This window comes from Candoia aspera, chromosome 15 (assembly GCF_035149785.1).
Source record: "Candoia aspera isolate rCanAsp1 chromosome 15, rCanAsp1.hap2, whole genome shotgun sequence".
NCBI classification, from domain to species: domain Eukaryota; kingdom Metazoa; phylum Chordata; class Lepidosauria; order Squamata; family Boidae; genus Candoia; species Candoia aspera.
In genome coordinates this window covers 11,318,960-11,343,508 of record NC_086167.1, presented here as the reverse complement: position 1 = coordinate 11,343,508, position 24,549 = coordinate 11,318,960, and the positions used below count along the sequence as shown (strand labels likewise).

The 24,549-nt window shown below is 44.6% G+C and overlaps 2 protein-coding genes across 5 annotated transcripts; one reads left to right on the top strand and one right to left on the bottom strand.

The window, feature by feature from the left end:
* The first annotated feature begins 635 nt into the window (after positions 1-635).
* Positions 636-13,292, top strand: ANKLE2 (ankyrin repeat and LEM domain containing 2). Its single transcript, XM_063315848.1, has 12 exons — positions 636-1,071; positions 2,740-2,934; positions 3,370-3,563; positions 4,654-4,842; positions 5,378-5,500; positions 5,635-5,701; positions 6,047-6,228; positions 6,448-6,554; positions 7,861-8,054; positions 8,616-9,318; positions 10,221-10,352; positions 11,098-13,292. Exons 1-12 carry the CDS (start codon positions 648-650, stop codon positions 11,324-11,326), a joined length of 2,739 nt encoding a protein of 912 aa, XP_063171918.1. The 5' UTR covers positions 636-647; the 3' UTR covers positions 11,327-13,292.
* Positions 13,293-13,980: 688 nt separating this feature from the next.
* PGAM5 (PGAM family member 5, mitochondrial serine/threonine protein phosphatase) lies at positions 13,981-24,322 on the bottom strand. Of its 4 annotated transcripts, none has more exons than XM_063315410.1 (6): positions 24,020-24,322; positions 19,684-19,862; positions 19,095-19,220; positions 17,082-17,167; positions 15,973-16,106; positions 13,981-15,338 (listed from the first exon to the last, which is right to left on the bottom strand). In XM_063315410.1, the coding sequence occupies exons 1-6, from the start codon at positions 24,301-24,303 to the stop codon at positions 15,188-15,190; spliced, it is 960 nt and encodes a 319-aa protein (XP_063171480.1). In that variant the 5' UTR covers positions 24,304-24,322; the 3' UTR covers positions 13,981-15,187. The 4 variants fall into 4 exon arrangements, with proteins under 4 accessions (XP_063171480.1, XP_063171481.1, XP_063171477.1 ...); XM_063315411.1 differs by having other exon boundaries at positions 15,973-16,103; positions 24,020-24,321; XM_063315407.1 differs by having other exon boundaries at positions 17,079-17,167; positions 24,020-24,320.
* Between the last annotated feature and the right edge of the window lie 227 nt (positions 24,323-24,549).

Below are 24,549 nucleotides of genomic sequence, written 5' to 3'. Positions count from 1 at the left end.
TTTTGGGATATGCCTTTGTCAGAGCTACAAAATTTGTACCAATTCTGAGTAAAACAGATTTTCCATGTGGGATAACAATATTGTAGTGGTTAACGAGAAGTTTGAGTTTTGTTTCAACTTTCTGGATTTGTTGTAAAATAATATATATGTATCTCAGTAGTGGTAACCTTTGCCTGACATAGGCGTATTAAAAAGTGAGTAATAGACAATTGAAGTGTGAGTAATAGGCAAATTGTTGAGTAGCAACTGGAATTTTAAGGCATAGAGTTCAAATATCCGCCAAATATGTCCGTTCATTCTGTTTGAACACATTAAATGTGAACGGGTGCTCACTGCCTGCTTGGTAACTGAGTTTACCATCAAATTTCTTTTTATCTAGAGTTTTTCTCTGAGTCTTTTAGGTGTGGTGCCTATAAGTGGAGACAGTGCTTGAAGGTCTAACCCAGTTAGCATGCTGGCTGGGGAATTCTGGGAGTTGAGGTCCACACAGCTTAAAGTTGCCAAGTTTGAAAAACACTGGCCTAGCCAACGTGGAGTGTAACAGACCCTTAACTTCCTTTAGACTCTGCCTAAACCTGCATGGCTTTTTAGCACACTTCTGACCCAGATGATGTCCTCTGCCTGTTTTGGCTACAGGGAAGATAACAATGGAAGAAATCTTTTCCCGATTAAAACAGCTGACGCCTGATGAGCTGAGGGAAGAGATTGTCAAAGCTGGCCTGAAGTGTGGGCCCATTACCCTGACCACCAGATCAATTTTTGAAAAAAGATTGGCCCAGTCCATATTGGAACAGCAGAGAGCACTCGAGGCAACGGCAGCTCCCGTTTTGAACGGTGTTCCTGGAACCGCTGCAGCTGATGGTAGCCAGCCAGACGTCAAAAAAAGGAACGGTCACCTTGGCTCTCCTGAGGATGGAGATTTTGGATACAGCATGGGTCTGAACCCTCCTGAGGAGGAAGCCCTGATGGGTGAGGCTAATGGCTCTCCCATTCGTTCCCAGATTCCCTCCAAAGAGCCTGCGCTATACTATGGCGTGTGCCCAGTGTATGACGACATTCTGGCCAGAAACGGTAAGCATTTCATGAAGATGCTTCAGATATGGTGGTTCCTTCAGCGTCTTTTTCATTTACAGTCTCTGTACTGCAAAGAAGTCTCCTTTCCTGATGCTTTGACGGTAATGCCGGTTCTCCTGGAACCGGCCACGCTTCTCGGGGCTGATGGATCTCACAGTCCCCGCAATATCCATGGTTCTGCCGCACAGCTGCTACGCAGCGAGAGCCGGCAAGGTAGCTGCTGTAGACTCCTTCAGATAAGACATACACCAATTATGCTTAATATATTGCCTTCTTCTGGCAAGCAAATAAAGAATTCAGCGAAGGGAATCAATCTTACCGATTGCCTGCGTTTAATGTGCACACAGCGCCAGGATGGTAGAATTATTTGAGAATAAATGCTTGTTGGAGTAGACCTTTTAAGTGTGACAATAGTAAATGCTCAGCATAAAAATAGCAGTGCTGCTTATTTTTCAAAGATCAATACTGTTCTTTTCAGGGACGTAATACCTGAAGCCTAACATTTCTTGTGCTAGAAAATAAAATGGACTATTGTTTTGAATGTGGCTTGATGGCACACTTTTTTTCCTCCCCCGTGCAAAATTGGAATGTTCAAAGTACAAAATACTGGGGGGGAAGAGATCGTTTACCAAAGGAGACCACCTGGATAAATTAATGATGGTTTAACATAGATATAAGAGGAAGGAGATGCGCCTGCATGAATCTTGAGTGTGCAAGCTTCCTCCCCCTTGCTTGCTTCTGGAATCAAACATTTGTTTCCGTTGTTAAAAGGGCCCCACTTGTTTGTTGCCTGGCAATCTCCAGTTTGCTGGATTCAGGGATAGCCTGTGGGCTAAATCCACCTTGCCAGATTTTTCCAGGGACTCGTGCCTTTTTTAAAGATGGATTTTCTCTCCCTCCAACTCATACCCCCATGTGACATTAATTGGCCAGCATGGATATATGGACCTCAGGCTGAATTCCCACTTCTGAATTAAAGGTTGGCTTGTTCCAACAAGATAAGGTCAAATTGTTAATCATAACCTGTTTTGAACTGCAATACCTTGAACAGAGATTTAAGAGATAAGAAGGCCCCAGAAAAGGAAGCAAATTTTTCCAGGCTCCTTAAAACAGTGCCAGAGGACATGAAAACATGTAAATCTGAGGTTCTCATAATGGGCAATCCCCCCCCCTTTTTTTTTTTTTTGATGTCACTATCTTGGATCCATGATTTCGAGCAGAATAAGTTACTTTAGAAAGGTTGTTTACTTTCTCAGGAAACAAAGTTGACTTGCTGATGAAAAAACAGCTCACAGTTGCATCATAGTCTTAGGGGGATGATTTCAACTCAGTTTACGCTCTTGTTTTCAATATTAATGGTGTGCCCTGCAGCTTTAATTTAATTGTCTCTTTGCAGTTTTGACTAGAATTGATCATTTATGTAGAAGGCCCTGAAAAAAATTGCAAACTAGATGTTTATCATTTGGAGTCTTGTAGTTAGTCCCTGAAAGTAAAATTCACCAAACCAGATTTAATTGATCTGAGTATTTTCTGTTGTAAATCACCACAGCATTAAGCAGCTAAACTGAATTTGCGATTAAAATAGAGGGACAGATTTGCTGACTTGGTGTTCCCTTCTCCTGTTTTCATCAGAAATGAATTTATTTCAGTGCTTTTCTTTTCCAGAAAGGGTACATGTGTATGAGGATAAAAAGGAAGCTTTGCAAGCTGTTAAAATGATCAAAGGGTCACGGTTTAAAGCTTTCTCAAACAGGGAAGATGCCGAGAAATTTGCCAGAGGCATATGTGATTATTTTCCTTCCCCAAACAAGTCCTCCATCTCTCTGTCTCCTGTGAAAATCTGTTCAGTCTTCAATAGAGGTAAATGGTGTTCCATACTTCTTAAATGGCTTTTGGGATTAAATGACTTTAGGCTGGCTTAAACACCTACTATTATTATGGAGAATGACAGGTGGTGCTTTTTAAATTAAGTTGCAACCTTATAAAGGGAATCTCAAGAGAAGCTAATCGATATGCTTAGGGGCTCTGGCTGCTGCTTAACCAGGCCAGGGGGAAGGACGCTGAACCTTACAGTTTAATCCTATTGTGCAGTACTACGGATGCTTACGCCTGCCTTAAGGTTTTTAAAATTAACATTGTGGGTTCTACACCTTGATGAATTACCCAAATGCTAACGTACAGTACACGCGGAGTCAGACCTGTGTATGTATAGCTGTTTTCATTTTGCAAATGCTGATGCACCTTTTTGAGTAGGTATTGCATCATGAGCGCACAATGCTATTTATGTCTTAACAGATGGTTTGTGCTCTCCTGAGTTGGAAAGCGTCAGTAAAGAAAGAGCCAACACTTACAAAAGCCCTCGTACCCAGGATCTTACTGCAAAACTCCGGAAGGCTGTTGAAAAAGGAGATGAAAGTACTTTCCTAGAACTCATCTGGAGTAATCCCCGCTATCTCATTGGCTCTGGAGACAATCCGACCATTGTGCAGGTAAAAAAAAACAACAACAGTGCCCTGGCCATTACCAGCTGCAGGAGAGACAGACCCTTTGTTCATTGGCCAGTCTTGGCATCCGAGCAATTTGGTGTAACACCTGGTTTCTCTATAAGCTAATTTTGAGGCTGATGGCAGAGTCTGGAAAAAGGAAGCTACGTTAGGCTGTTTCAGCAAGTCCTTAACCTACAGCTGTGTGCACCAAAGTGTTCTATGCGTTTTTTGTTTTTTACTTCAATGGTCTCCTCAATTAACCACGAGTCGTTCCTTTAAAATGTTATTTGACAGGCCTGGCCGTGTTTAGGAGCAGCCTACAATCTCTCCGCCTCCCTCCCTCTCACGTTCCAGCTGCGTTTTCTTTTCGAGACTTCTGCACGGAGAGGGGGATTGTGCTCAGCCTAAATGGCTTCTTCCCATTCTGTGATTCTGAGAGATTGTCGTAATACAACATCTTGCTAAGTGCCGGTACGGCTGCGTGGCTTGTTTTAAAATCGTAATCTTGAGACTTTCAAGTGACAGCTACTTTCCTTAATGAGGGCTAGCATCAACTTCGGAGCAGGTGCTGAAGAAAAGGGAACTGGCGCCGGAAGGAGGGCATGGACCTTGGGGGGCTATTTCAGATCACTTAGCAGGGCTGGGAAACGTTGGATCCACGCTGGGTGTGAAAAGAACTTTTTACGTGAGCTGTGATTTAACGGCAGGATACCAAAGAGCGTGAGCTTTCATATCAACATCTGCTTCTTTAGAAAGATGGCGAGAAGGCAGGAACTTTCAGATGGGTGGAAGAAGGATGGGCATTACTTACAGGATACTTCATTGTATAATTGCTGGAATATTGCCCCAAACAGCGACATCCCTGCATGAGAATTATAATATAGCGGAAGCTTAATTTCAGTGTGAAGAACTGCACAGGGAAGCAGTTCATTAAGAAGAGACAGCAAAGAGGGATTGTTGCCGTCTCTTCATTGTATAACTAGGCATGCTTTTAATGTGCAGTTTAATCTCGTTTTTTGCAGCAAGGCTATCCCGTTATCAGCTGAGAAGTGGGGGAAATCATACACGGTGACGGTGTCTGCTCTTTTTATAGGAGGGGTGTAGATACAACGTCATGCATGTTGTGGCTAAAGAGAATCAGCCTGGCATTTGCCGTTTGCTGCTGGACACTCTGGAAAACCCTGAATTTATGCGGCTGATGTATCCTGATGATGACGCAATCATGTTGCAGAAGCGCATCAGTTACATAGTGGACCTTTATCTGAATACGCCGGATAAAATAGTGAGTCTCGGTGCCAAACACACCCTTCGTTTTTAACACTGAAATGTTAATGGTAAAACCTGTTCCTTTCAAGGACCATCTCAGATGCATTCGGAGATGCAGTTGTGTACATCTCTCAGAACGAAGGTCCATTAAGTTTGATGGGACTTGCTGCCAGATCAGCGAGGATAGGATCCCAGCCAAAATCATTCAGAGTTATCCCAGTGAGTCAATGGAAGACAGTAGCGATAGATTCCCCCCATGGATTTGAGTGGGAAAGGGCTACTCATTTCAACTGCGGTGGAAACCTTTTAACCTGAAAAGTCCCATTCCAAGCTTAAGGAAAACTAACGTTCACTCGTCATTTAGCTTTGTGCATTCTATCTCATCCATTTCTGCTGGCTGCACGAAGTCTGTGTACCCCAAGACCCATTGCCATTCTCCCTAAGGTAGAATTTCAGTAGCAAGCAGGACAACTCGATGCACACACGCACACTCGGGTAGTGGAAACAAAGCTGCTGCGTAATACGGATTATCCGTATGTTTGTTTTTCTAGGGTTTTGATACGCCGCTGCATTTTGCTTGCAAATTTGGGAATCCAGATGTGGTCAGCATTCTTGCTTCCCACCCAGGCACTGTAAAGAATCCAAAAAATAAATACGATCAAACTCCAGCCGAGGCAAGTCGCATTCGAAGCGTTCCACGGTTGTCTTGATTTCACATGAAATACGCTTTATACCTTAGCTCCAATGTAAGTACAAAAGACGAGGCCAGCGTGCTCAACTAATACATTGACGTCTTCTCGCGCAACAGGTTGTCTGTGAAAGGAGCAAAAACAAATCGGCAGATCTGAAAACGAAAATTAGGGAACACTTGGAAGGTTTGTATTTCACGTTGGCTCTCTGTGGGGCTTCATTCCACGGCTTCTGTTTTGGAGCGATTCCCTAAGCAAAGGGCATGCGTCGCCCGGGACAGCAAACAAAATCCAGAGGGTATTGAGCGTAGAACTTCTTGACCCACATCAAACCAGCCTTGTTTATGCAAGTAAATGTCTTAATCTCTGGGGGAATTTGAAAACATTCTGTTCAAGCAGCAGCGAAGTTGAGAAGTATCTCACAGGTGGGGGCAGATGATGTGGCTCCGCACCACACAGATAGGTAGAAACTGCTGCTGCTCCCTTGGGGGTTCTCCACCCGAATGCCACTTTCAGTTCTTTGCGATCCAGGCCAGTGTTACGTGCCCCTCTTCAGGGCAGAAGACAATGCCTCTGCGCCCGTGATTGGAGCCCCTTGGTCACCGGATCAAACAGACAGCAGCCCGCTCGCTCCTTTGCCTAGACGTATTGGCAGCCCCAAAGATCCCATGCTGGCCGTGAGGGCTTACGCAGGACCGGTGAGCCCTTCCAAGGTGAGGGGGGCAAAGAGACCTCTGCTTCAGCCCACTCTTCCGTTTTGGTGGCCTTTGTGAAACATACTTAACATAAGCACGATTTAATAGGCAGGGGGTGTGCTCCCATGGTAGATAAATCATCCACATGGACCTCTCATCTTGCATGGAACGGCAGGGCCAGCTTGCTGTAAAGGTAGAACGTTCCCTTCACCTCTCCTTTCCCTTCCCTTTTAACAGGCTGAAGATTTCCGCAGGCTTTGGAAGACTCCCCCTCGAGAGAGGGCGGGATATTTTTACCATCTCAGAAAATCTGATCTGGAAAGAGGGGTTGAAAGAGTTGGAAGGTATTTCAGAGTCAGTGCTCGAAGCCGCATGGCAAAAGACAGGAAATAGTTCTGTTTAACCACTGTTAAACTCTTAATAAGCATGAGCACCAAATGCAATAGGAGTTGCTATTAATCATTATACTTACACACAAACAAGTTATATATCGGGTGCACCAAAAATCAGGGCGGATAGAAGTGTGTTATATAAATTACATTAAATGTTTCAGTTGGTTGCCATTTTCCTCTAAATGCTTCCTTATTGTTTGATACATGACCATTGAACATTCCTAAGTACAATAACGTTTTCTCTGGGAAAACAAAGCGATGTATTGCGATTGGCTTCTGGGACTTGACTTTTGGTACACTCTGTGCATTCAGCAGTTTTGTCTTAAAATGTTCCAGTTTGGAAAGAGTCTGCTATTTTTTAAAATTATTATTATAATACCTTGTCATGACATACCTGTTCCTTTCTGCACCAAGGGTATTTCATATGCTGGAAATCTTTTAAAAAGTTAGAGGCAAAGAAGCGCTTCTTGGGTTAACGGGCCCTAACTGTATTTACTCAAATAAGTTCCTCTGAGGGAGCGGGAGGCGTTGCATGACCAGACAATAGAAGCTGTTGGAAACAACAGAATCAGTATGAATTGCAGATGGCTACCGAAGTCGCACTGCAAAATGTGGGTGCCTTTGAAAATTAGCCAGAAGATTAGTTAACGCTTGGGAAGAATGTTTGCCTGGTGTGTTTAGCCATTGATGTACCATCTAAATGTGATTTTTCTCTTTCCTTCCCTGTCCAGTTCCCCCTTCTTTATCTTGTTTTTCCCCTCCTACTTATTTGTTTTGACTGGGAAGAAGAGAGAATGTCTGTCCATCTGTCTGTGTGTATGTGTGTGTGTGCGTGTGCGTGCATGCATGCATGCAAATATGTCAGCATATACTTCATAACGTCAAGGGGAGGGTGATGAGGATTGGAGTTGATTCGTTGGGAAACGAAATTGCACAGGACGTTTACCAATTAGAACATTTTTATTTACTTGTTTACCTGATCTTTCATTGTGACTCTTCTTAAATTTGAGGGTCTCTTCATGTTGGGTAAATATGGTAATACTCAGGGTGTTTTCTTCCCTTGATGTTCTATGATAGTATAAAACAGACTGGCATTCTAGTGTGTGAATGCTGATAAAAGAACAAGGAACTTGAGTTTGTGGTGGTATCTATAACGAAGTTCAATCCTGAGGCTGGTTGTTTTAAAAATGTGTTTTCAGTAAACGTGTTGTCAATTTAATATCTTCACACATGATTCGTTTTATCTTATTTATTGCAGGGAGTTAGCTCATGAACTGGGGTTCCCGTGGGTTGAATACTGGGAATTTCTGGGCTGTTTTGTTGATCTGTCTTCCCAGGAGGGGTTAGAACAGCTAGAAGAATATCTGAGTCAACGGGACATGAGCAATAATGCTCAGCTAGACACAGGAGAAAATGAAGCCCACAACAGATACAAACCTCCACAGTCTTCTGGTGAGACTCTTTTAAAGATTGAAAGCTGAATGGTGACATGGGCTTGGTGGCTGAAAGGCTTGCTTAATCCCCAAATCTATTCTAGGCAAACTTGCTAATGCTTTGAAACATTGCAGGAGCAAGCCAGCTGAATGTGTGCAGAAGCACTGGTGGTATCTGTGTTACTTACCTCCTTACGCCCATATTCTGAGTGAATTTTTATTCAATGTATACTTGCGTTCGAAGCAATAGCTCTTTATAATTTTCTGAATCCGCAATTGCAAAAGGTAAATTCTCATGCTGCTGTCCACTCAGCCTCAGTTCTGAGGCTTACTTTGTAGACAGACTTCCTTATAAGTGAAGGATATACCTATCAGGTGAAAGGTGGTGCCTGTCCTGTAGCCACAGGCTGCTGTAGGGAAAGGATGGGAGGGATTAAATGTAAAATAGATACAGCAGGAACTTCAACTGTCTTTACATAAGAGCAGTAAGAAATAAGCACTATTGCCAGGATCAACGGGATATAATGAATGTGGAAATCTACAGTTGGGTCTGATGCCCACAACTTTTTTTTTTTAATAGGTAAAAGTAAAAACTGTAATTCTGTCTCTGTTGGGGCATTTCTTGATGATGACGATATGAGTTTGGAAGAAGTAAAAAACAGACAAAACGCTGCCAGAAATTACAGCCACGTCATAGCACCTAACGAACCGACTATCAGCAGCTTTGGAGGCTCGGAGTGCAACATTCTGTCCATTGAACATACCGGGGATGTAATGCCAAGGACAAAAACCTCCAGCGGGCCGTCAGAAAAAGGGGATCCTGTCAGTAAAAATGGATTTTGTAGCCCTGCAGCTCGTGATGATAGGACAGGAAACCATCATAGGAGGCATCCAAGCCACGAGGAATGCTTTCAGTCTCCTGTTGCCAATTTAATGGAACAATTTGGTCAAGTTTCTTGTCAGGATCAGGCCACGGTGAGGGGATGCTCACCAGGGAAGCCCAGCCAGAGGGCAGCAAAAACCCAGAAAGGCCAAGAGCAGCAGCCTAAAACGCGTTCCTTGCTTTCCAAGGCTGGTGCAACTGCTAGGAAGAACGAGGATATCAGAAACAGAACCGAAGGAGAATCCGCACCAGAGGCAGAGGGGCCCTCTGCGGAAACCGAGCTCGGGGCTGGGGGGAGAGAGCAGCCGGGCGCTTCCGAATCGCAGCCCGAGACGTCCGTGCCTGGTTTTCTGAAGACGCCACCCTCAAACGGAGAGACCGAGCAGCTGTTCCTTTTAGGGTATGACGTGGGTGGTGGATAAAGGAAGCGGTTTCTTTGTGGACCCCACCGTAGGAAATGCACAGTAGACTCTCAGTTAACTGGAACTCAAGCGACCGGCAAAAAAATTGAATAAATAGTACTTTAAATAAAAATTAATATTGACTCCCAAGCAGCCGGAAACTACGTTTATCCAGCATCTACCAATCCCCATGGGTGCCAGTTAGCTGGGAGTCTACTGTATTCTTAAGCACATTTTCTACACCGACGGCTAACTTGCAGTGTTTTCTAAATAGATACTGACGTGGCACAGTGATTCCCCCACCCCACCCCCCAGCCCCATCCCCAGGGTGAAAACCTGCACTTTTCACACACAACAAGTTCTAATTCAGGTATCAGTTTCACTGCAGTGATGGAGTAGGAAGGCATCTGTTTCTGTAATGCGGAAAAGATGGCTTTCGGCCATTAATGTAACATGGTTTAACTGTTAGTTTAAAACACAGCTGTGGTGTTTGCACGCGCTAAGCACGATTTTTAACTTTGGTTAGTTTCTTTATGGCTTGCTTAGTGTGTTGCGGGAGCTCAGCCTGTTTGGTTAGTTAGTGACGTGCACACCCTGAAACTGGGTTAGTTCACTCATCAAGCACCTTGTGCAGTTACTTCGGAATTGTGGTGGATCTATGCACGCGCATGCAATTAAAAGGAAATGAGCACGTGCATTGGACTTTGCTAAAGATGGAAGAGGCGGTGCAGTTTTACGAGAACGTCGATGTTAATAACTTAGAGGTGAAAATTCCCGATTGTGGCGCGCACTCGGCAAAGCACGGGCAGGGGTTTTAAAACGCCGAAATACCTGTCGGAGGTTAGGGAGGAAGCCTCTGCCAGCGCTCAGCTTCCTGATCCCACTCTCGTCCTCTGCTTAGGGATCAGCCGTCAAAATGGGACAACGACGTGTTAGCCGCGTTGCATGGGGTGGAGATCGATGCCCAAAGGTACCCCGCTGTTTACAAGTGGAACAAGTCTGTGCAGGGATACCCTTCTTCTGAACGGCAAAGGTAAGTAGCGTAAAGCTTTAAGCGGCTCTCCAGTCAGGTTGATGACCACGTACTTATCTGGGCTAGTGTCACGTCCATTGTATGACACGGGGGGGGGGGGTGATACAGCGCCAGTGTTGTGTGTCATCGTCCCCCCCCCAGTAATTAAACTGCTGAGGGGTATAACTTCTCTTCTTGAGAAGCTGATTGTGCAGTTGCCTGCAGGATATTTACTTAACCTAGAATTAACCGCAAATTGGTTTTTTGCCAAGACCCACCCCTTTTCCCCTGAAAAACGCATTCCCTTTTTTTCCAGCTACATGTTTGGACACAGCCCCTCCAGATTCCCTCTTACATGCAAAGGAAGGGGTCTTGGGGCACCTTTTGGGCAAAGACACGAAGATGGGAGGCAGAGAGACGGGGCTGATGCCAAACTTTTTTCAGAAGCTCAGGGCTGGATTTAGGGGTGTTGCTTATCCATCCACCACACTGCAGTCAAGGAACAAAAAGACTGTTGACTTCTAGTGCATAACTAAAATCTGTACAACTACAGCATTTAAAGTTAGTTACAAACGATCTTTAGATGAAGTCCATAGCAACACTTTCTCTGGTGCTTTTTTCTGGTGGTTGGTTGGTTGGTTGTTGTTTTTTTTTACAATTCTTCATTACGACAAATGCTTGCGTTTTGGCTTAGCATAAAGACAGGAAGCCATTTCCCCATTTTACACTCTTAGAGTGGATAAAAATGTCTGCGTCTTTCTGACAGATGGTCGAGTCCTTCGCTCAAAGGAATAGCCAAGCCTCAAGCCGCCACCCCGAGCCCAGCAAGAGGTCCGCCATACCTTCCCCCAGGAAAGAACAGCCCGGGGAAGTACAACGCAGGGGCTGCTGGCTTCTCCCCGGATTTAGGGAGCCCGGGACGGTACACCCCAGCATATGTCAACTACATTCTTTTGTCCAAAAGGCCACATTTCTCAGGACTGCCTAACCATTAGTGTTGAAGTGAAGGAAATTTTGGATTCTTGAAACACTGACAGGATGGTTTCCCCGACCATTTTTATTTATTTATTCCTGGAAGAGGGGGCTGCTGGCAGAGAATTATTTTAATTCCATTTACCGGACAGTGTCTTGCGGGTTAGTAAGTCACACCTGAAAAGGAATCCTAAATCTATAGTATAGTGATCATGGATTGAAGTGGCCTTTTTGGACTCATTCCCTGAGGTCCAGTCTGCCTGTAATGCTCCCTCTCGTTGGGATCCTCTTGGCTGTAGCACCTGTAGCATAAAGAGAAATCAGTTGTTGTAACCAGTCTTCCAGTTGGGCTGAGAGAGGAATAAGTAACTTTTCCCCCAATGGATACGGAGTGCAGATTTGCGACATCATCTAATTAGAAGGATTGTTAAAAAGCATAAGGGAACATGCTGTGGCCTGCGCTGAACCTTTAAGAAAAGCCGATGAAAGATATAAATAACACAACTGAACTATTTCTCCCCGTTTGCCCTTCTTTGTTTCTGGTCTCGGGCAGGCTTTGCAGCTCCCCTCAGAAAAGCAGTGATAAAGCCATTGCTGGCTTTTCCTTTTAACAGTTAAGTTCATCATTGCGCACCGTGGGAGCAAATAGCCTTGATGTTAACTCTGTGTTTGGTGAAACTGCTAGAACAGATAACAGCTTTCCCACTGCTACTTTAAATCCCAGGCCATTCAATGACCACTAATTTCTGAGTTTCCAACATTTTAGAATAAACCTGCCCAAGCCCACATTCCTAATGTTTATATTCACCGCAAGCCATTTCCTAGTAGCCGAGTTCCCTACTGCAAATGTCTGTCCTTGTGGAATTGGAGATAACCTCTGTAGAAGGGAAGGAAAACAGATACATGCAAAATGGGAGATTCTGTTAATCGTAGGGATTAAAGAGAATGGTGGGGAGGGGTTATTTACTGCACACTAGCTTGAAATAATCACAGCATTAGGAATGGTACCAGTGGTTTCCTTACCCATGCGCAACCAACATTTTATATACTACTTGATGTTTTTGGTACTAAAACTTCAGAACTGCACTCAAGACTCTTCCAGTTTTATTAGTGCCTTTTGTAACTTTTATGTTTGGTATTCCAGTCTTGCTATTAAATTAGTAACATTCCCATATATATATTAAACATATTTTAGCTTTCTGCTTTTGGAGTTTTTAAAGGTATCATTTACAGTTTAAAAGATTCCAAGAGGTACTGTAACCATCTATTTTATATATGTAATATAAGTGTCTTATGCATAAATAACAAATATTCCCAGTTAAAGCCAAGCCTATTACAAATTAATGTGAGGATCATTTGGATAGAAACACAACCAGCTTTGGGGGCAGCTCCCTTGAGTCACCTTGCGTTTGCTATCTGTATCATTCTCCAGAAAGTATAAAATCTGTCCAGGTTGTGCTGATGCCTCAAAGCTACTTTTCCATAGGCCCTAAGGACTGTGGTGGGGTTGCGGTATTAGGGGGGAAAAATGGAATGCACCAGAGTTCTGTAGTGCAATGTTGAGATAAAGTCAGTTTCTAGAAATCCTTTAGTGTACTATGGTTTCTGAAATTCAGCCTTCATGTTCAAGGTGCTCTACGCGCATTACACCTTGTGTACTTAATGGTACAGAGCCAGATAGGGCTATTCTAAGCAGTCACCGGTCTTGTGTAAAGCTTACTCTGCAGTACAAAGGAAAGCATTCCTGCTTAGCCACTGCAAAGTGTTAAAACCATAAGCAACTGACCGGTTTCCTTTGCTTTGTTAATACTTTTTTACTTAAGGGCGTTTCTGGAGCACAAGCGTTAACACTTTTGTTGAGATGTTTGAAGAAAAGTCAAAGAATTGGTGTGGAAAATACTGTCTAAAACGGACTTGTGTATTTTTATTTTTGGGGGTCAATGTCTTAATGTGAATTTTAAACAAGCTTATTAAATTTGTTTATTTAAATAGTCTTTTCTCCATTAATCAATGGTCGTTGATAGAAGGGGTTGTCCTATACACAGCTGCAGAGGCACAGGGAGAATGTTGTCATCCCATTCCACCCAGCAGGCACAACAGCTTCAGATCTTAGGTGAGGAAAAAGATCGGGCAATGTTAGAAGTAACGTCTTTGAAACATTTTTTTTTTAAACTTCCACTCTCGTCTGTGGCCTAGAAACTTACACAGAATATTGAATGAAAATTGATTTCGTGATGTTAATGTAAAACCTGTGGTAGCTGGTTGGTTTCTGCACTTTTTAAAAAAAAAAATTTTTTTTGCTGTGGCGTGGAAGCACAGTCGCAAAGGCCTTGTATGGCACACCAAAGCGTGTAAGGTGAGAAACCCCAGGGATGACTAGTGCGCTTTTTAATGAGACACCTTGCACATTCCAGGGCTTTCTAGAATCCGACCCAAAGCAGCAGCTGGGATTACTACGGCGTGCTATTTCGTGGGCCTGGTCCCTCCCTTTCAATTCCCCCTTCCTCCAAAAAGTAAAATCAGATGCCGCACTGCGTAAGTAGCAAAGGCCCAGACAAATGTCACACTTCTCCTTTTTGCATTTATGGCATCTTGGTATTCAGTGTCAGGCTTGAAATCTTCACTTAGAAAATACTAGTCAAGCACACTCCGGGGACGATTTTAAAGGAGTCTCAAGTGAAAATCAATTCATTTTTATTTTTGCAGATACGCAAAGACAAATAGAAATAGCTTAATTTTCTGCACTGATTGACATAGATCACCCGCATCTTCTAGGACCACAGAATAACCCAACACCCTGCCATTCCATTTTTGCAATCCCACAAGCAGCTAGTTAAGTTTCACAAGAAGCATTTAATCTGTCTAGAAGTAGCAATTACTGGCCAAGGGTTCAGTTCCCCCCCCCCCATAAAAAGCGTATTTTACTCCAACGGTTAAGAATAGAAGGATAATCTCTGCATGCCAAAGATAGAATGACCTACCCTCACTTCTAACTTGGTATTGTTTAGTACACACATTCCCATATACCCTTTGCCCCAGGGGATCTGGGATCAAATGACAAACGGTAACCTGTAACAATTATTAATGGTAGAGGATCCTAGGAAAGGTGTGTGGTTGTTTTTTAGGAACAGGATGCTTGTAGCCAAAAGCTCAAACAGAAGGCCAAGTAAATAGGGCTTGAAGGAAGAACAGCACAGAAAATTGCACTTGCTTTTTCCAGGCTCAGCCTTGGAAGAGAAGTTCTCTCAGAAGAGCTCTGCTGCAGGCCCTCTTTTATTTTATTTAAGTATTTTTTCAGTCCCAATCCTTGTCCGTGTGCAAACCTGAGCTGCATAATAAGAGAAGGTGCTACCTTAAGATTTCATCTCCCTCACATTCCAAATTACTGCATCTGGTTGATTCTGGCTTTATGTTGATTTAAATATCCATGTATTACTGGACTTCACAGTATTTCTATCTTTTTCCCTGCATGCAGTAGGAAAGAAAAGATCCTCTGGTAGGCTTTGGTGGGCAGCCGCCAGCATTTCTGTTTTGAAGCCAGGAAGGGGGTGGTCCTCTCACTTGAGCTGTATAGAGCAAATTCTCTCACTATCAGTATTGTACACCATGATGTACTAGTGCAAATGATCAATATGTAATAAGTAGTTCAAGACATCCAAAGTCCAGTCAAGGAGCCTGCGGCTTTTACGGGAAGGTGTTGGCCACATGGTGAGAGTAGCATTGTCCTCTTGGTTGGAGACCCTTCCTGTTTGCATGAGCTTGAAAGGACAGACGAAAAATAGGCATTAGTTAAGTACTAGTGAAACTCGGTATCCTACACAACAATAATCTTCCACTATTATTGTGTTGGCTCAGGGCTGATGGGAAGCTCCAGAAAGGCTTACTCAGTTGCGGGTGATTTTCTCTGGTGGCATGAATCCAGTGTCACCAAGCACGCGAAGTGCCACCCTGCCATTAGGGCGGATCACCAAGTGGGTGATGCTGCCGTTGTTGAGTGATATCCGAAGCCAACCTTCGGGAGGAAATTGCAATGCTCTTCGAAAAACAGATAGAGAAAAAACAGTTGTGAATGTTTTAATAAAGACTGCAAGGTCAATTCACCATTCCTGGTGGCCATTAAAACAAAAATTTAACAGCAAATCCACAAAATAAAACAGCAGTAATGAGAAGTCTCTTAGGAGACCATGAGAATATATTCTTTCACAAATTGTGTATTTTGTAAGGTGAGGTGGGATCCTTAGTCAGTCACGGGTCCTATGCTATATTACTCACTGTCTCTACCATTTGGATCCCATCACCAACTCAGGGTGCCCCCAGTGGCAATGAGGGATTTCCTAGCTGGGGGTCAAGAACAACTTGGATCTTCTTCATTCTACTGTCTGGAGTTATGGAAGAGTTACACACGACCCAAATAATCTGGAGAGAAGTGGCTGGTAAATCTCAAAAAAGATGAAACCACTCCAGATTCATCCACCCCAGCTTGTCATCAAACCCAATCCACTGCCAGGCCAATATTTCTGGAGCTGAAAGGACATTTTAAGGCACTCTTCCAACTGAATGTTCAGGTCCTTAGGCCAAAGTCCTAACCCAAGCTTCAACCTACACTTCAGGCATGTATGATGTCTTGGTGCCCCCCACCCTGCTGGCTTCTTCCAGTGTCTTGAGTTACCTGCAGACAATATAGCGAATGACGTTAGCGTGACAAACAAAGATTTCGTAGCTATCCTCTTCCTGCTTGCTATCAGCTCTGTGAATGTAGTTTCGGAAGGCAGCCTCGATGCGAGCACCGTCTTCGTAATACTGCTAAAAGCAGCAGAAGACTGGTGGTTGATACAGATATTTAAAACCTGCATACATATTTTTCTCTTCTTTTAACAGTAAGGAATCAATTGTCCATTCCCCAACACATTAAAATCTAGAGGCCTTCACATTTAATACTATTCGGATTGCTGGAATCAGCAGGAATTAAAGGAACAGAACGTATACGTCCTTTAAGTCCGGTTTAAGACGCCGAGCGTCGCCTTTACCTAAACAGGGCTTCATCTGTCCCAGAACCATCTCACTTATATTACAGTGTTCTGTAAAAGCATAAGCAGAGCTTTCAAATTCCTACACTTACTGCACAATAAATAGGCAAATTCCAAAGAATGGAGTAGAGCAGTTTCAGATTTCCAAGTACTGTGATCAATGCCTGAACCGTTTTTTCTGCTAAGGTTTTTTTTCTCCCTTGCCGTTCAATCATGTCTGATTCTCAGCAACTGCCTGGACCAGTCCCTGCAGTTTTCTTGGCAAGATTTCTGAAGTGGTTTGCCATTGCCCCCTCCATAGGGCTGAGGGAGAGTGGCTGGCCCAAAGTCACCCAGCTGGCTTCGTGCCTAAGGCAGGACTAGAACTCATGGTCTCCTGGTTTCCAGCCCAACACCTTAAACACTACACCAAACTGGCGTAAGGTATTATTCTCCTTTAAATAAGATATCTGGCTAATCAACACAAGCCCATTTTAACTAGAAATATCAGTTTTGATTTAGCATTAAGTAAGTTGCCAGTAAGTTGCTGCTCATCATTTATTTTATTAAAGGAGCAACCAACGGTAAACTTTACAAATCAACAACAGAATAGAGATCAACCTGCTTATTGGTAGATCTTGATGCTGTGCACAAAATGTTACATTATCTCACGAGGTGACATTTGCACACGCACGGAGAAGCCGGTCTAAGCAGTCTAAAAGAAACCCAAAAATTACGCCACGAAAGCTAAAGCTGGACTAGGTATTACCACAGCTTCAGGCTTCCAATGACAGCTGGGAGGATTTGGTTCAATCGGAGCGCCTTCTCGCAGGAGATCTGTGCTCAGCTTCGCCACCCCTGGGAGGAGAGAAGAGAAGAACCTGTGCGTTTCAAAGCCTTGTTGTCTGATTCGCACACCATCCAACGTACACAAGAGGATTCACAGGCCTTTCGGTGTCAGTGTCTTTCCACAGACACATCCACGATTCCATAGCGACTCTTCTAACAGACTCCGGACACAGATTTCATAGAGATGTTTGCTGCCATTGTTCTGATCACAAAGTCTTGCTTCTGAAGTGAAAGAAAGCCATCGCTGGACCGTGGACAGATACACGGTAAACAACTCTGGGCCAGCTTCCCAGCTTTCGGAAATGCTCTGTCTTGCTTTGCAGCCTTCAAGAGTTCTTATTACAACCTGTGATGGACCCCAAAGTTAGCTCATCTTGCCACAGATCCTAAAACCTGTTCCACATCCACATGTTAAAAATCTTACCTTCCTATGAAACCATGTTTTCACCCCTCCTAAATGTTTCCTTACTATAGCCACTGTCTCCATTTCTTCTTGCTGCAAGGATGATTCTTTAAAAATGGCTGGCAGTGCTCCGAGCGCTACTTCATGGAGACGGACCATTTTGTCTGCTCCCCATATATTTTAATATTTTGTTTCTTTCTCCTGTTATCACTAGCAGGCATCTCTGGCTAGCATTACATTTTTCTTTCCTTTTAATCTAATTCCGTATCCCAGTAATCAGTAACAGCTTCTCCACAAATACTCCAGAGCAAACCCAACCAAGACAACATTCCTATCTTTCGAGTCAATATTGTTAACAAGCTGCTGTCGCTATCTGACGCAACGTTATCGCCCTTCTCTCAAATTAGCAATTTAATCGGCAAACCTCAGCTAAAGGTCTTTGGGACTGACATTCCTTGTTTGCCTACCTACTAAAGGCCATCACGGTACCTGTTACCTTGGTCAAGGCCACTTTGTATGATGTTCAAGGACACTCTTAGCTAGACTGCAATTGTAAACTAGCCAAGATTAGAAGTAGGAACAAGGAACAACAGTCTGTGTGACCCAGGCACTAGGTGCTAGAGCATTCTCTTTCTCAAATACACACAAGGAATCTGTATCACGTCTGGAAGAGAGACAAGGAAAAGGTCAGAAGGTTATCTGGCACAATGCATTCCAAGGGTTTGATGACATCTTAGCAAAGATGAAGAATGCATGTTGTAATTATTTTAGAGAGTTGAAAGATGTACTCCTGACTGCAGCCACGTCTGGAACAAGACAGGCTTGCGACTGTTAGGGACGAGCTGTTAACTGACTATTTAGGTGCTTGTGTGTTTGCATTTGAAAGTGTGTGGAAACAAATTACTGGCAGAGGACTGACGTGACATGATAATACCATCTGCACAGGCGGCCAATTCTTTTTTAGATCCGTTTCAAAATGCTAGTGGCACCACTCCTGCTAGCCAGGAAATCCTCCACAGCTTCCCTGATCCATACATTTCAGGGGCTGACCCAAATGAGCTACAGAGGAACAAATAAGCATGCACATGTTACACATCTCCCAAAATCTTCAGCAAGGTCTCCCAGGGAGACTTATCATTGCCACAGATCCAATCAAGCCCCAAGCAAGCTCTCTAAACACAGCTCCATGTGAGACTTGGAAAGGCCCTGAGGCTTTCCAGCACCGCTACCCTGACACTGCATGGGTCACCTTAGGCAAAAAGGCAAGACGTGACCGGTATACAGCAAGACCTCTAACCTGGATCCACTTGGTCTTCTCACAACTGCTACTGATCTTGCTGATGCAGCACTAAGCCTTCCTCAAGGATTTGCCAAGCTTCTTAAACCCCTGCTGTTTACAGACTTTGAATTCAACCCTTCAGATAAAATGGCTCAAAGTACAACCAAATCTGATGGCCAGCATGTTCCTGCAGGCATGTATTAAAGTTGCATGAATGTTGCTTACCACAAATTCTGTTCCAGGAAGACACTCACCAGGAAGATGTTTGCTGATAATGTTGGTTGTTTCTGTTGCTCTGGCCATTGAAGAATGGACAATTTTGTCAAATTTCAGCCCCAAACTTGCAAGCCTCTTCCCAGTCAGCTCAGCTTGCTCACGGCCTGAAAAGTACATTTATGTAGAAATTCCTAAAAAGGCACTGAGAATTTTGTTCCAGCACAGTGCTTTAAAACAAGAACATGTGCAGTGTTTTCAGACAAGAACCTGTTCCTTTTTCCACCATTCATGTTTGCATTCTTCATATAAAGGCAATTTTGCATCCAAGCAGAAGAAATTTGCAATTTTGTAAGCAATGACAGCAGAAAACCTTTCTGAATAAAGAAGGCATTTAGGCCTTCGCCATTGGCTTGAAAACAGACACAAGTTCATTTGTTAAGTATATTTAACGCAGCCAACGTAGAAGTCATTTGATTGGGTGGTGAATAAGCAAATCAGTACAGAAAATCTACATTAGGAAAGAATGTAAGTATCTCCATAAATCAGACCTAGACCAGCAGGTCTTCAGCCACTATAAACTGTATCTCCACCCACCACCCTATCCAGCCAAAAGAGTATCAAACATACCCAGCTTGGTTAAGATTCTGTCTTTATCCTGCTGCCCATCCAAATTGTACTGAGAATGGCGTATGAGGAATATATGCCTGGTAGCTTTCGTTTTATAGTGGGCTAAGCGAGATGAAGTCTCCTGTTCACCAGTCTCGTCATTTTTCTTCTTCAGGTTCATGAGAGCCAATGGTTCTCTCCTAAAAGCAAGACCTGGGGTTTGTATTCTAGCGTTCAACATAACAGATATGCAAAGGAATAAACTCAGTTCCAGCGCTGCACCCCCGTTTGACAAAGTCAGCCTTAGATTTAGCGATTCCGGTTGCACAACTACGTATCTCCTTCATGCCGTTTTTCACTGCGGTGCAACATACCCATAATATCTCTAAAAGATAAAAGAGCAATGGACAAATAGAAGCTACTTGTCTGCAAGCATGGGCAGGGTTATCAGTAAAAGGGTTGCATGTCCTGCCTCTGAATTGCAGTAGTTACATTTAAGATCAGTCTGATTCTGTGTTATTGGTTTCAAGCATGTGTGTCAACACTACCAGGTTCTCTTGCTAACACAAGCCAGCCTGCATAAGTAAATATTCTTAGCCAATCCACAAAGCAGTTCTGTATATTCCAAAATGGAGGAAGAAGCAACCAGAGTTTTGTGGAAATGTGATGTCTATCTACTTCATCATTTCCACATCATTTCCATAAGCCTATCTACTTCATCATCATCATCACCATCATCATCACTTACAATAGTTAACACATCCACAATTCAGCGGCGACCTGGTCAGCCAGTTTGTACTTCTAGGCAATTTGAGACTCGTTTCCTACCATTAGATTATTTTTGTTCTCCTTTTAATACCAGACACAGTTTTGGCATTTCATTTCAGCTTCTGTCTTTAATGATTCATTAAGCACAGAAATAAAGAAGAGTCAGAACATTTTAGCTGCCAAAAGAAAATGCACCAACTTGAGAAATATAAAAGGAAGCACAATTGCACAAAGCTTGATCAGTATTTATACATCGGCTAGATACGATGGATGTTTATGGTATTAATATACTTCCAAGTAAGCGGATATTGTCTTTCACCTTCACAACTGACGCCATTATGTTGAAAAATAGTACTATTGAATGTAAACATTAAAACTTGAATCAATGACAAGTGCTAGTTATTAATATCAATTTGCTATATGCCTTACTTTCTAGTTTGCAGAAACAGTATTTTTTCTCAAAATCTGTATCAATTCCTACTTTTAAAGAGAAATTTGGACCACTCTTCAAAACAGAAATATGTAGCCAGCTGGGTGACCTTGGGCCAGTCCCTCCCTCTCAGCCCAACTCACTTCACAGGGTTGTTGTTGGAGGGAAAATAGGAGGAGGAAGGAGTATTAGGGATGTTCGCCGCCTTGAGTTATTTATAAAAACAATAAAGGCGGGATAGAAAACAAACAAATAAATGTAAATAAAAAGACAGACATAAAAAGGATGATACTACCTATTTAAAGTGAACTCCACTGAATTGTCAGGCCTGCTGCACAGAAACAGATTTATAAATTAACCATATATAAATTAAACCAAATCCAAAAAAGCAGCCACTAACACATGAACCACATACAAGCAATAAAGTCATTCCTAAAGAACTACTTGCCCAAAGCTAAACAAAAGTGCCTAATATGCTAAAAGTTCTATAAACCTGGCCAGATAAGAAACACAACTGAGCTGTCAGAAACTTCTGAAAATACAGAAGAGACGGAACGTGAATGTAAAAGAAAGGCATGCGTGCTACACCACTCAGTCCAAGATTTTAAATACCAAGGTCAGCTCTTCTAGCCTATTGGTGTACGGCAGAATGCTTTCCTGAATGGGCCACTGCGCTCAGAAGTTCAGAACAAAGCTTTCTGCATGTTAGAACAAGCCAAGGCACCCTGGCTTGGATTCAAGTAGTTATTTCTATTCTAGTCAATTTCTCTCCCCCCCCCCACAGCAAAATCACTCCTAGACATAAGCAATTTTTATTTATTTATTTGATTTCTATGGCTGCTCATCTCAGCGAGTGACTCTGGGCAGCTTACAGCAAATTAGGAAGCATGCACTGGTAAGTTTACTTCTTCTCAATAAATTCTGATTTAGGGTTTATTGTAACATATGAATCAGACCCGGTATGTCCAAGCTGCAAAACTATACTGGATCGAGTGTCTCCACCTAAACCGATTACAGGCACTTTGCTTACACAGACCTTCACTGTGTGCAGCAGTTCCAACCCATTATGAAATTAAGCACTAGAAAGGCTTTTGTTCAGATTTAGTGTTATTAATCTGGGAAGGGATCAGGCAGAGATTAATGCTTAATTCTCCTTACTAAGAGAATTAGCAACTGCAGTATTCTGAAAGGCATAGGTATTGTTTCATTTATAGCAGAAAAACAGAAGTCATCAGGCAATTAGTTTGATATTATCTGAAATTCTCCGAGATTGTGTCAGGGGGCTGTGTATGTGTGTGTGTGTGTATAAAAAATAAGAACTGCTACAGTTTAGAATACATATTTTCAAAGGTGCTCCTGAACTACTAGGACTTGGGGCAACTACTCAAAATGTGTTAGCAGAAATGGCACCCAACAGTTGTGGGTTGGTAACATTTGATAATTTTTTATATGAATGGTATGGGTGCCGGATCTGTAATTTTGATGTAAAGCCAATCTAAACCACCCTATAATTTAAGAGTGTGACTTCAGTTCCTATGATATTAGGACACTAGCCAACAATTTCAAACACTCAGGCACAGCTGTACTCCGCAAAGAAGGAAAAATGACAAATCAGGGACAAAATGACATCCACACAGTTCATTCACACTATTTACCTTCAGCAACTGCATGCTACTTCTGTGATCACCCTTAGCACAAAGACAAGGACATGGCAAGAAACATGTTAGTGACTAACATTCTTGGATATACCTTCACCCACCTTATTCAGAAGAAAACAAGGACCCCCCCTGCAGCCTTCTTTTATCCTAGAGCACAGATCCAGACATTCACTTACAGGGTCAAAATCTAAGAACATTTGCTTTGAGAAAGTATCCCTAACTGGGCAGGAAGCTTGTACAAGCAAAGCATTCGACTTAAAGCTCTTAAAGGAAGGCAGTGAAGAGAAGGAGAGGCTGTCTTAATAATACTAGACAAGCATTCAGAGCTTTTGGTATGTAAATATCCACCCCACATCCTTGCCTTCTGGATGTTTGGGCTAGGGCTCACATCCGCCCGTTGCCGAGAGCAGGGAAGCCCAACTCATCCCAATGACAACTCTAGGAATGATTATGACCCCCACTACCACCAACAAACTTGCTTTAAATCACCCAGCAGAAACTCCCAACTGTCCAGGCCGGTGTTTCTCAGCCTTGACTTTAAGATGTCCGGACTTCCATTCCCAGAAGTCCCCAGCCAGCATGGGTGGACTTCACTTGCAAAATCCCCCAGCCAGCGTTCTGGAAATTGAAGTCAACCCTTAAAGTTGCCGAGGTTGAGAAACACTGGTCTGGGCACGTCTAGGCCAGCTTTCCTCCATCAGAACTCAGACCTGCAGGCCCTGCCCTCTCCCTCCAACAAGCTTGCCAGGGAGGCCAGCCCCACATCTTCCCGCAAGCAGAGGACAGGAGAAACCCTATAGGGCTTCCATAGGATATCCTAGAGGATGGGATAGGAGAAACCCATTCAATGTTCTCTCCTGGCTGGGAATAGCAGACCCCCTCCTCCTCCTCCATCCCAGCAAAAGAGCAGGACTCATAGGGTACCCGGAGGGTGCCAGGTTCACCACCTTGCCTGGCCTCCACTCAGAAGGCAGAAGCCCCGTGATTTAGTTGTTTAGCAAACTTACACAGCTGTCCCTCGTGACTCTGGGCAGCGGGCAACCAAGCACACTTAAAGAGGGGAGAACCACCATGGCAACGACGAAACACCAATCAAGGCCATGATGGCGGGAGAACGACCACCCCTTGAGCACAACGGGGGGGGGCCATCGCAGGCGCCCCGCAGGATCCCCCAGGGGGTGGGAAGCACCCCCAAAAGGAGGACCACGCGCTAAGCGGTCGCCTTCCCGCCCCCAGCGGACACCCCCCAGGCGCATCAGACCCGCAGCGCCGAGGAACCCCCCACCGGGTTGGGCAGGGGACGCTGGAAACGGCCGCCCCGGGGCGCCAGGTTGGGGAAGGAGCCGGAAAGCCCGGGTTGCCAACTGACCGGGGGGTGCGCAGCTCCTCTGCTCTGGAGGGGGAGGGGGAGGAAGGGGGCCGCGGGGAGTCCCGCGCAGCGAAGGGCCACCGGCCGCGCGGGGGGGAGGCGGGGCGGAGGGGGGTCCGGGCGCGGCCTTACCTGTCCCAGTTGTTGTCCCAGTAGCCGCAGCCGTTGGGCTTCTCCAGCCAGGCGGGCGCGCCGGTGGGGGCGGCCGGCGACGGCAGCAGCAGCAGCCCCGGCGGCGGCGGCAGCGGCGGCCCCGAGGGCGAGGCGGCGGGCTCCGGGGCGTCCCCGCCGGCCTTCTCCGCCCCCGGCTGAGGCGGCGGCTGCTTCCCGAGCGCCACGGCGGAGAAGAGGACGGAGCCACCCGCCAAACCGCAGGCCGCGGCCGCGGAGACGGCTACCACCCGCCGGAAGGCCATGGCGGGCTGCGTGAGGGGCGCCCGCGCGGGTCTTCCGCGGAGCGCCTCGGACCCAACCGCTTCCCGCCGCGGACGGGGCGCGGCGCGGGACAAAACGCCTCGGCGGTCAGCGAAGACGGGGCGGGCGCGGAGTGGGCGGGTCCCAGGCGGCGAAGAGCCTCTGCTATTGGAGGGGAGCCGCGCCTCGGATAGCGTAAGGGGCGGGGACAGGCTCGGGGGCGGGTCCCAGCAGGAGGGGGCGGGGCA